The sequence below is a fragment of the Odocoileus virginianus genome, chromosome 19 (genome assembly GCF_023699985.2).
Source record: "Odocoileus virginianus isolate 20LAN1187 ecotype Illinois chromosome 19, Ovbor_1.2, whole genome shotgun sequence".
Taxonomy (NCBI): Eukaryota; Metazoa; Chordata; class Mammalia; order Artiodactyla; family Cervidae; genus Odocoileus; species Odocoileus virginianus.
This window is the reverse complement of record NC_069692.1, coordinates 31,373,683-31,386,872: the sequence shown is the minus strand read 5'-3', so window position 1 is coordinate 31,386,872 and position 13,190 is coordinate 31,373,683. Positions and strand designations below refer to the sequence as shown.

The 13,190-nt window shown below is 35.6% G+C and overlaps 1 protein-coding gene across 9 annotated transcripts in view; it reads left to right on the top strand.

Moving 5' to 3' along the window:
* The window catches only part of GRIK2 (glutamate ionotropic receptor kainate type subunit 2), a 732,075-nt gene that overhangs the window by 466,110 nt on the left and 252,775 nt on the right, over positions 1-13,190 (top strand). For all 9 annotated transcript variants that reach the window (XM_070450050.1, XM_070450048.1, XM_070450049.1 and 6 more), the window contains 2 exons: positions 1,674-1,817; positions 4,570-4,677. In XM_070450050.1, coding sequence (XP_070306151.1) covers positions 1,674-1,817; positions 4,570-4,677 — 252 coding nt within the window. The remainder of the gene's footprint in view (positions 1-1,673; positions 1,818-4,569; positions 4,678-13,190) is intronic.

The following is a 13,190-nucleotide window of genomic DNA, read 5'->3' as shown; positions in this document are numbered from 1 at the left end:
TTGAACGTTTATTGATTTATACTCTTTGTTATTTATTAAAACAAGTACTGTGTGTAGCTTTTGTTTTTATCTTTTATTTTCTCAGGGCAAATTCCAGAAAGAGAAATAGCTGGACTAAAAAGAACATGGATATTTAAAAAATTCCCTTGTGGTGCAACTTGCAAAATTGCCCTTTATCTTCTCTCTAGTAGTCTCTTAAAGTGTTCATATCTCTATACATTTGTTGATAGTGACTTTTGAAAAAATTCATTTTATTTAAAAATCAAACATGTCTTTCATATCTTGGTAGCTTTTTTTTTTATAACCACCAGTGTGGTGTATGAGATATGTCCTCTGAGTGTTAACTCAGGCCAAAGATAAATATCAGCCTGATCCTCAGGCTCATGATATGTGCCTGTATCAACACCACTCCTAGTTTTCACTCCGCAGCCATCAGTGTGCGAAAGTAGTCAGCCGGTATTTACCAAACGAGGGTTATGAATCTGAGCTATATTCCCCAAAGATTTATGAACTATAAAATGGTATTATTATTATGTTCTGTCATTGCATTGGGCTCTTTAGCCGCCTTCCATTTTATGTGGTTAAGTTCCTGAGGATCCATTTGCATGAAAGCTACTGTGTGTACTCATTTCGTATTGTATTGTGGCAAACGCTATAATCTACAGGGTTCCTATTCATTTTGGAATTCATTTCACAGCTCACTAATTGTGTGAATGAGAAGAGGAAATATATGCTTTTATTCCAAAGCATGCCAAGCAGATGGCCCAAAGTTCATTGCTACCCTCACTGTCAGCGCGGCTCTCTTCTGTAGGTAGTGAGCCTGGCATAGATCCGTCAAACACAATGTGAGGGCCCATTTAACACAGCGCTTGACACTTACTGAGCCTCTGGTTTGTTATGACTTATAAACATTTTATTTTTTATCATTCACCTCTAAAGTGGCCAGTCATTTGAGCAGGTGCAAACACAGTAGAATTCATATTCATTTTGCTTGAGAAGCCAAAATGAACTTTTATTCATATGGAAATTTTGGGAAAAGAAAACAGCACATGGGATTAAGCTTAGTTTCTTGAAAAGGGATTAACGCATGTATTGAGATTCAAAACTGTATCATCATTTCTGAGACTGAACCTTTTGAAAAGCTGAATTGCAGGAAAAATTAGGGTTTATATCTTTAAGCTTTTTAGGTAAATCTCTTCAAATCTCTTGTTTCTTTCTGTGAAAGGAAATTATTTACTCATTTACTTTTATACACAATATGTAATTTGAGGAACCATTAAAATGTTCATATTTGCATTCCTTGTGTATGTGCATGCACACACACGTGTACAGAGGAACAGAGTAAGCTAGAGACAAAGGGTGGGACAAAAAATGAAATAATGCATGTCTGCACACACTTCCTACTTCAGCAGAGATAGTGGGATGATATGAAATTATGTTATCACCTCAGGAAAGGGGGGGTAGGTCAGATGTGCTAATGGAGCCCGTGAAGGGATTTGATCACAGTAGCTTCTTTAAGAGAACCACAGCATGTGGAAATATTGTTTTCTCCCTTCCATGAAGAAAAACTGGGTGTTTCTTCCGCTCACTGGCTCTTTACCTCTACTTGCAAACGCCTGTCATGGGTTTCCCATGTTGTATTGACGCCACTTTTCCTTTTCTCTCGTTTTAAGACTGACGCTGCCCTCATGTATGACGCTGTGCACGTCGTGTCTGTGGGCGTCCAGCAGTTTCCCCAGATGACGGTCAGCTCCTTGCAGTGCAATCGGCACAAACCCTGGCGCTTCGGGACCCGCTTCATGAGCCTGATTAAAGAGGTGAGTCAGGACAGGCACTCCTGCTCTGCCTCACTTGTCCTCAGGTTGAGTGAATTGAGATTACTGCAGTTTCCCTCACAGGTCATCTTCTACTTGTATCTTCTAAATTAAGCTTTCTTATTTTGCCCATCCAAGCAAAATTAGCATTTTTACTAAATAATATGGAAGCAAGGGAAGAATTACATGATAAGCAAATGAATTTCTACAAAATATCTATGGTTGTGTGAACAGATGAGAATCAGTGATTTATGATTTACAACATTTTTGCCCCTCACCTTTCGGAATCTTTATGTATGTTGTTGTTTTGCTCTGTCATATCCAATTGTGTTACTTTTCATTTGTGTGCAAAAATAGGTACTTAAAGAATATTTATAACATAGATCACAAATATGCCATGAATTTTTAACTTGAATGCCCTTTGCACTACACTAAATTATACCCAATTTGTACATTTTCAAGAATTACTTTTTAGAGCTATGGTTGCTAAGTATAACATCTAGTTATTTTAATTGTATTAGCATTAACATAAAACAGAATATATAGAGTCATAAAAGTGCAAAGTTTACTTCATGTTGCATAGTACAACCATTTTTATGGCAATGTATCATTTCTAATTACGTCTATTACAGTTTAAGACCAAGTATGCTCATAGTAAGGATAAAAAGGGAGAATTCTTAAATATCACACACAAACATGCAAACTCACACATTTACCTCACACACATATTCTTCCTATCCATCTTCTCATGAAGGAAATACCTTTGTCAGCTAAGGATATTTTTTATTTGATACAGCAGGAGTTTTTTATTTTTTATTGAAGTACATTTGATTTATGAGTTTTTATATGAAAGGTTAACTATGAATATTTAATCTTCACTATGAAAAGTCACAGCTGTTATTACCATATATAAGATTTTTCATTTATTGCTTAAAGGAAATCATCAGCTCATCATAGAATAAATTATTTATCATGAAAATAAAAATGCGAACAGAATCATAATTAAGAACCATTAGGACATTGGCAAAGAATATTCGTGAGTTCCTTGTCTAATTATTACTGAACTCTGAGATAGGTGGAATGATAGTCCTGTAACAGCATATTGTCCTCTTATTACTCCACATTCTGCATTTACTTCTGGTGTAAAACTAAGTCTCAGAGGATTGCTAACATAGCACATTGGTTTGGCTAGTTGAAGAGCTTTTTCTGAATGAAGCACTTGACAATTGAGACGTGTGTCAAAAAACCCTGAGAGAAACTGTAATTCGCTATTATATTCATTGTAGGGTGTTATTGAGGATCTTGTCCACTAAATCACATAGGGTCTCTCTTATGAAGACCAAAAAGAGAGATTTCCCTCAGGTTTCAGTACCAAGAAAAGCTGAATTTCTCCTGGGCAATTGATGTGTCCTAAATTATGGGTCTTGTATCTTGTGTTTTCATCATATTTTCTTCTTTGCTTTGGTTGCTAGAAAGTTCAGAATTTAATTTGTGATTGGTCTTATTAGCTGCACAGTTTCATTGATGTACATTTCCCTGTGCTGTCTTTAGTCCAGATTTCTTTTACTACTCTGCACTTCTACTGCTGTACTTCTTGATCCCATTTCCTATTTTTATACAACTATAGATTTTTGTTCACTGCCCACAGTTATTTTCTTTGGAAAAAGTAAGTTAACAAATGTTTTCCTTCCATACTCGACACCTGTTGACACATGGTAACCTCAAGGATGACCTTTTGCAATATGCATTGAGATATGTATTATAGTTTTTTTAAAAATTCACTTATAATTTATTAACCTAAAATTATTTTAGAATTTCTTCATATAAGTATCCAAGGAACACATGGAGCCTAAGAAATGTAGTAATAATTATATCCATTTGTAATACTTGTTGAAATGTTACCCTTTATCTACTGGGTTTTACCTCTTTTGAGTCTCAGTATATCTTCAAACATAATTGTAAGTATATGTTACATTATTTAAAATTTTCACATGTAGCTATTTTTCCAAGCTATTTGCAAATGACATATATAACATCTAATTTGGGCTATATAGCCAGCAGAATGAGAAATCTTTTTTGTGTTAAAAAGCCTAGATATTTGCTCACTCTTGAGGGATAATCCATTGTGTATCTGGATTATTATATTCTCATCTCTTTCTACCTGAAGAGATGCTCCTGTAGGAAGTATACATTGATGTGAAGTAATTTCGATACATTTTTCCCAGTGTCACACAGGGTATAATAAAGCAATGTTAATTATTCTAAGTATAAAGTGTATGATTGAAGTAATATAACAAAATGTTTCCTAGATCCAGTTTCTTTAATTGTAATAAAATATTTATTTTGTATTAGTTTGATGTTAGGAGTGGTATTTTATAATAGTATTTCTACATGTAATCCCCAGTGAGGTATTTACTATTTCAAGTTCTTCTCACTTTGCTGAAAGAGCTTTGCTATTTTATATATAAGCCACACATTTCTCATAAAGGAAGGTTATACCCAGCAAATGCAGTATTTAAAATGAAAAATTTACAATAAATTTTTCCTGAGACTTGTATAGCATATTTGGAAAAAACATCCTTCAAAGTTCAGAAGAGAATAAAATGTTAAATATTAAAAATGGACAGTAATGTAAATTTATGAGAAGTAAAAAAAATAGTGTTTCTTTTTCCTTGTATAAAAAAAAGTTTATCTTCTCATCCTTTACATATTTAATAATCTATGGTTTTTGTTTGCTTGTTTGTTTTCCCCACAGGCACATTGGGAAGGCCTCACAGGCAGAATAACTTTTAACAAAACCAATGGCTTGCGAACAGATTTTGATTTAGATGTGATCAGTCTCAAGGAAGAAGGTCTGGAAAAGGTACTTGAAACATTCAGTTTATTTACTTTAATTATTAAATAAACATATCCTAATGAGGAAATAAATATTTCCTGTTGTAGTCACATTTCATTGACTTTTAAATTTATTGAGTAACTCTAAGAAATTTGTTCTCAATTCGTTATATTGGACATAACAATTGGCAATTAGAATTCAAGGATAAAGATGTCTTTTAAGATATTTTATATGTTTTTATTTTCTCATCAGGTTTTTCTGATTCTCTGCATATAATGTATGTAATCTTAATTTAATGTAAGGCATACTACTATATTAATATAATCCTAATTAGCTATAAGATATAATTAGAAGATATTTGGTGTAATATGAGTCTTTGTGTATGTAGCTTATAATCACATGTACCTGCATAGACTTTCCCACTTAGACTATATAATATGATTAAATACTAAAACATGTTTCCACTGCTGGGTCATATTCAAGAGAAATGTATGAATTAATGTGCACAAGTAAATTAGGTGTGAACATGAATGCTACACATTACATTGACTCTGTCTTCCTTGATTTTATTTATACAATTTGTGTGATGTACAGAATTTGGGTGTGTGTGCTACTTTTAGAACATTTTAATAGAAGTTTACTTATATTTTTAATATATTCATTTAGATATTTTTGATGGATTTATTGAAAGCTACAAATTAAAATAGATATTTTGATAAGAACTTAAGAAAAAAAGTTTGAGATAATTTTGCTTTAAAGATATATTTCATCTAACAATTGAACATGGAACATCAGTCATAGATGGAAACTGCAAAAGGAAATTGAATCAAAAGAAGGGGTCTTTTAGCCTGAAATGAAACAAAATATATGTAAATGTCTATTAAATGATGCAGGAGAGAGAAAACACATGTTTTTATTCTCACCAAGACAAGCAGTATATCATGACCAATTGATGAGTAAAATTAATAGGCGTATTACATCTTTTCGTTGCGAGTTTGGTTGTATCCTTTGTCAAGACCATGCAAAATTAGGAATCTTATAATAAACTGGAACTAAAATATCCATGAGACTGTCACTTCCTAATTACCTTGCTTCCAAGACTGAGAACATCAATTGATACCCAAGGCTGGAATTGATAATGGTGAAGTTCAGTCAGCTCATATGGACTAATCTCAGTATTTACTGGGAATGCTATTACCTTATTCTTTGGAAGTACTCAGGTCACTAGGATGAGCCTCAAGCACTGCTTATATTTTAACCCATTAACATAAAAATGGTGATGCTCTTCATGTTACCATAGATCCAGTGCTATCTTAGACTCAAAATAAAAAAATATTAGAGGTTTCTTCAGGCTTAAATGTAAATTATAGAAATACCCTGAATGTAATAGTTACCAGGTATATGTTATAATCTATCCTATTGATAAGCAGAGTATAATAATGTGAGTTATACATGTTGTCTTGACATTTCATCAATAGTTGATGTTCTTGTTTGAAATTTGAAAATTTGTTTTGATAAATTAGTTACACATAGCCCTTATCCTCAAGAGGCTTTTTATTTAGAACAAGCAGATAACACACGTTTGTAAGTAAATACAGTGGAAAATCTGTTTCAAGCTTCAGAAGTAATAAAAGAATATTTCTGGTAAGAGTATAGTTAAGTATATCACAGCACACAGGGTTCTTAGAATTAAATTAGAATAATGGAGAATTTATAGATTAGTAGAAATTGAATAATTTCAAAAAGATGTAACAATATAGGAAAGACATGGACAATGTTTCATTTGATCATATATATATATATATATATGTATATACATAGATATACATCTATGTATATACACATACACAGTCTTCCCTGGTTGCTCAGCTGGTAAAGAATCTACCTACAATGCAGGAGACCCCAGTTTGATTCCTGGGTTGGGAAGATCCCCTGAAGAAGGGATAGGCTACCAACACCAGCATTCTTGGGATTCCTGGTTGCTCAAATGGTAAAGAATCTGCCTGCAGTGTGGAAGACCTAAGTTCGATTGCTGGGTTGGGAAGATCCTCTGGAGGAGGGCATGGCAACCCATTCCGGTATTCTTTCCCAGAAAATTTCATGGACAGAGGAACCTGATGGGCTACCGTCTGTGGGGCCACAAAGAGTCAGATATGACTGAGCACACATGTGCATATTTATTCACTTGATAATTTATATACACTTGATAATTATATTCACTTGATAATTTATATGCATAGGGCTTCCCAGGTGGCTCAGTGGTAAAGAATCTGCCTGCAATGCAGGAGATCTGAGTTCGATCCCTGGGTGGGGAAGATCCCCTGGAGAAGGGAATGGCAACCCACTCCATTATTCTTGCCTTATAGATCTCCTGGACAGAGGAGCCTGGAGGGCCACAGTCTTTGGGGTCACAAAGAGTTGGACACGACTGAGCATGAGCCGTATATATATACACACACATATTATATACACACTCATATATATATACACACCACACATATTATAAACACACTCGTATATATATATATACACACATATTATATACACACTCACATATATATATACACACACATATTATATACACACTCATATATATACACACACATATATATACACACTCACATATATATATATACACACACATATTATATACACACTCACATATATATATACACACCACACATATTATATACACACTCACATATATATATACACACCACACATATTATATACACACTCACATATATATATACACACCACACATATTATATACACACTCACATATATATATATACACACCACACATATTATATACACACTCACATATATATATATACACACCACACATATTATATACACACTCACATATATATATACACACCACACATATTATATACACACTCATATATATACACACCACACATATTATATACACACATATATATACACACACATATTATATACACACTCACATATATATATACACACACATATTATATACACACTCACATACTTTCACATACCATAGAAGTGGGAAATAGAGCTATAATGCTAGTTTGTGTCATACCATGAATACCTTGTCAAGATATTTGCAATCATATTTGCAATGTATACATTGTGATTTCAAAGACAGAATAGCCTGGAGTCCTGTGGGTTGCTTGGAAAGATACAGTTTGGAATAACTTTACTGTGAAGCCATGAAACTCTTCTGAGAGTATAATTTAGAGTAAACAGTGACAGACGGTATTAGCTGAAACTTCATCAGTGTTAGTTTAAAGAAGAGCAGAATATTGGGACTCTGTTTTTAAGAGATAATGGTGGTGACTATATGGCAAAAGTGGAAAGAGCTAGTTATAGCTAGAAATCAAACACAGAGAAAAAAAAATTAGGAAAGGAAATTTACTTTAGAATGAAATTGGCACAAATCTCCTGAGAAGACAGATAAAGTCCTGAGAGTGGGCGAAGGTAAGCTATAGGGAAAAGGAACTAAGAGTTCACATCAAACGGTTTCAGGACCTTTGAAAATTAGTACATGACATCATCAGCTAAAAGAGGGAAGTGGGATTTAGTTTAGTCAGTATTTTAGTTTACTCACTATTTTCCAAATAGTGGAAATATTTTGAAAATGCCATTATGGCAGACTTGACTTTGAACTTGTAGGAATGAAAAGTGAAATTGCTCAGTTGTGTCTGACTCTTTGTGACCCCACGGACTGTAGCCTGCCAGGCTCCTCTGTCCGTGGAATTCTCCAGGCAAGAATACTGGAGTGGGAAACCATTCTTCTCTGGGGGATCTTCCCAGCCCAGGGATTGTACCCAGGTCTTCTTCATTGCAAGCAGATCCTTTATCATCTGAGCCACCAGGGAAACCAGCGAAAGATATTCATGTTTTAATTTAGTAGACTGATTAACAACAGATCAAGGACTAAATTCAAACAGAATTGGGCTCAAATCTTTGTTCCACCATTTACTATTTACAAACAGGTTTCTTGTTCCCTCTAAAATACAGTGTCTCCAACTATATCGTGGGTAATAGCAATATTTGCCTCCTGAAGGCTCATAAGTTTTGTTGATTTTACCTTTGCATTTTCCTAAATAGTATAGTTACCAATTCATAGATGAAAAGACAGAGTTCCTAAATTGATAGAGTTCACATTTTGAAAGGTTCAATAAATGGTGATTCAGGAGACTTAAATTACAATTCCAGTTCTATCACAAGTGTATGAACTTCACCTTCCACTCAACTTCACTATGCCCAATTCCCCATCTCAAAAAAAGCTGAGAGAAATGGACTTCCCTCTTGTACTGACTGAAGAAAAACATATCATGGTCTCTAAAAGAATCTAAAAATACTACATTAATATGAATAAGGCTAAGAATTTTAACTATCCTCAATCCTATCTGCTCATGCTACTGCCTCTTTTTTGATTCTTGTCACCTTTGACTTTATTTATTCATTTAATTCCCTAACAAATATTCAATAAACATCTATTTTATGCCTTTACAATGGTTATACTCTAGTGAAGAAAACCTGCCAAAAATAAATGAATTCATAAAATTATAGCAAAGGATTGGAGAGTCATGTATGTTAAAATAAAGACCTCTTGTTTGTATTTACATTAAACAGATATATTTTGAATTGTTTTCTCAAGTGTTAATCTTAGGATTAAAACAGTTAATGTCCATATAATACATACTTCTGATATTTGTGACTGTGGAGCTTCCTTTAGAGGAAGGAACAGGTATGCTTCTGACAAACAGAGAGAAGTAGGACATATTCATGGAACTGAACTTGGGGTTAAAATCCTTTTCTGGATACAGCTTTCCACTTAGCTAGGAATCATAGATCAAAGTGAACTCCTTCTCTGTCTCACCAGGGACCTCGGTAAGAACCCACCCCAGTTAGTCATGGTCTAAGAAGGGTCACCTGTATTGCATAAACAAGCAGTCACATCTATTATTATTTTTATTTTTGGTTTATTTGGGGAAAGAAATAATGTCTTTATTCAACAAGCCAGGAGTTAGATCAGACTTCTTTTATACTAAAAGGGGAGGAGGTAAAGTCAAACATTTCCTGGATCTGGTCAGCTTCTGGAGGGGAGGTGCCAATTTCCACCTTCCTGTAGTCATTCAGAGATGGACCTGGTCAGATATAAGAAAGGTCAAGGATACTGCATACACTTCCAACCGCATCTGACCAAACAAGCCCTTGGGACATGGCAGTCTTTTCTCTGAAACAGAAGAGGAAGATTAAGGATCAGTTCAGCTCAATCCTCAGTCATGTCTGACTCTTTGTGACCCCATGAATTGCAGATGCCAGGCCTCCCTGTCCATCACCAACTCCCGGAGTTTACTCAAATTCATGCCCATGGAGTCGGTGATGCCATCCAGCCATCTCATCCTCTGTCGCCCACTTCTCCTCCTGCCCCCAATCCCTCCCAGCATCAGTGTCTTTTCCAACAAGTCAACTCTTCGCATGAGGTGGCCCAAGTATTGGAGTTTCAGCTTCAACACCAGTCCTTCCAATGAACACCCGGGACTGATCTCCTTTAGGATGGACTGGTTGGATCTCCTTACAGTCCAAGGGACTCTCAAGAGTCTTCTCCAACACCACAGTTCAAAAGCATCAATTTTTTGGCACTCAGCTTTCTTCACAGTCCAACTCTCACATCCATACATGACCACTGGGAAAACCATAGCCTTAACCAGATGGACCTTTGTTGGCAAAGTAATGTCTCTGCTTTTTAATATGCTATCTAGGTTGGTCATAACTTTCCTTCCAAGAAGTAAGCGTCTTTTAATTTCATGGCTGCAGTCACCATCTACAGTGATTTTGGAGCTGAAAAAAATAAAGTCTGACACTGTTTCCACTGTCTCCCCATCTATTTCCCATGAGGTGATGAGACCAGATGCCATGATCATAGTTTTCTGAATGTTAAGCTTTAAGCCAATTTTTTCACTCTCCTCTTTCACTTTCATCAAGAGGCTTTTTAGTTCCTCTTCACTTTCTGCCATAAGGGTGGTGTCATCTGCATATCTGAGGTTATTGATATTTCTCCCAGCAATCTTGATTCCAGCTTGTGCTTCTTCCAGCCCAGCATTTCTCATGATGTACTCTGCATATAAGTTAAATAAGCAGGGTGACAATATACAGCCTTGACATACTCCTTTTCCTATTTGGAACCAGTGTGTTCTTCCATGTCCAGTTCTAACTGTTGCTTCCTGACCTGCATACAGGTTTCTCAAGAGGCAGGTCAGGTGGTCTGGTATTCCCATCTCTTGAAGAATTTTCCACAGTTTATTGTGATCCACACAGTCAAAGGCTTTGGCGTAGTCAATAAAGCAGAAATAGATGTTTTTCTGGAATTCTCTTGCTTTTTCAATGATCCAGCGGATATTGGCAATTTGATCTCTGGTTCCTCTGCCTTTTCTAAAACCAGCTTGAACATCTGGAAGTTCTCAGTTCACGTATTACTGAAGCCTGGCTTGGAGAATTTTGAGCATTATTTTACTAGCATGTGAGATGAGTGCAATTGTGCGGTAGTTTAAGCATTCTTTGGGATTGCCTTTCTTAGGGATTGGAATGAAAACTGACCTTTTCCAGTCTTGTGGCCACTGCTGAGTTTTCCAAATTTGCTGCCGTATTGATTGCAGCACTTTTACAGCATCATCTTTCAGGATGTGGAATAGCTCAACTGGAATTCCATCACATCCACTAGCTTTGTTCATAGTGATACTTTCTAAGGCCCACTTGACTTCACATTCCAGGATGTCTGGCTCTAGGTGAGTGATCACACCATCGTGATTATCTGGGTCGTGAAGATCTTTTTTGTGCAGTTCTTCTGTGTATTCTTGCCACCTCTTATTAATATCTTCTGCTTCTGTTAGGTCCATACCATTTCTGTCCTTTATTGAGCCCATTTTTGCATGAAATGTTCCCTTGGTATCTCTGATTTTCTTGAAGAGATCTCTAGTCTTTCCCATTCTATTGTTTTCCTTATTTCTTTGCATTAATCACTGAGGAAGGCTTTGTTATCTCTCCTGGCTATTCTTTGGAACTCTGCATTCAAATGGGAATATCTTTCCTTTTTTCCTTTGCTTTTTGCTTCTCTTCATTTCACAGCTATTTGTAAAGCCTCCTCAGACAACCATTTTGCCTTTTCGCATTTCTTTTCCATGGGGATGGTCTTGACCCCTGTCTCCTGTACAATGTCATGAACCTCCGCCCATAGTTCATCAGGCTCTCTGTCTATCAGATCTAGTCCCTTAAGTCTATTTCTCACTTCCACTGTATATTCATAAGGGATTTGATTTAGGTCATAAGACAGTAAATGACTTTGTTTCCCTCAGGCAATGCTAGGTCAATTTCTTTAAGGAGATCATGGTATCTTATCTCATCACTTCATGGTGAATAGAAGGGGACAAAGTGGAAGCAGTGATAGATTTTATTTTCTTGAACTCCAAAATCATTGCATGAAATTAAAAGATGCTTGCTTCTTCAAAAGAAAGCCATAACAAACCTACATAGTATATTAAAAAGCAAAGACATCACTTTGACTCCAAAGTTCCATATAGTCAAAGCTATGGTTTTTCCCGTAGTGTTGTATGGATGTGAAAATTGGACCATAAAGAAGGCTAAGTGCTAAAGAATTGATGCTTTGGAATTAGGTAATGGAGAAGACTCTTGAGAGTCCCTTTGATAGCAAAGAGATCAAATCAGTCAATCCTAAATAAATCAACCCTGAATATTCATTGGTAGGACTGATGTTGCATCTGAGGCTCCACTACTGTGGCCACCTGATGCAAAGCGCTGACTCGTTGGAAAAAATCCTGATGCTGGGAAAGATTGAAGGCAAAAGGAGAAGAGGGCAGCAGAGGATGAGATGGTTAGATAGCACCACCAACTAAATAGACATGAATTTGACCAAATTCCAGGAGATAATAGAGGATAGAGGAGCCTGGAATGCTGCAGTCCATGCCGTTGCAAAGAGTTGGACACAACTTAGTGACTGAACAACAACGATTGAGATTAATAACAATACAAAAAGCAGAATTACAGTAAATGATTTTCCCAGCTTGAATCATTATTCAAAGATCATGTTGTACATTCCACTTTCAAAATACATTTAGAATCCATCTATTTCCCTCCACATCCTTTGCTATAATTTATAGCCAGAAGACCCTTCACCAGGGCACTACACTGGAGATATTCAAGTTTATTCATAAGTGACAATAAAATTAATAGATTTTTTAAAGGATATGTAACTAGGATATGATTTGCCATTGGAAATGGTTTGACTTTACTTATCTTGTACTCTGAGACTTAGCTCTGTTTTAGGAAAGACCAGTTTCAGATGGCACAAAAGCATGACTAATGGCAATAGATATTAAGAAATATTCAGATGGTTCTTAGAATATGACATCAAAAAGATTGTTTAGAGCAAAAACAGTTAGGAGGGTTTTACACAAAATAGGTTTGAATTGAGTGGATGACAGTATGTGATAATGGTTCATTTCCGTTGCAAAATGAGCTATCTAAAG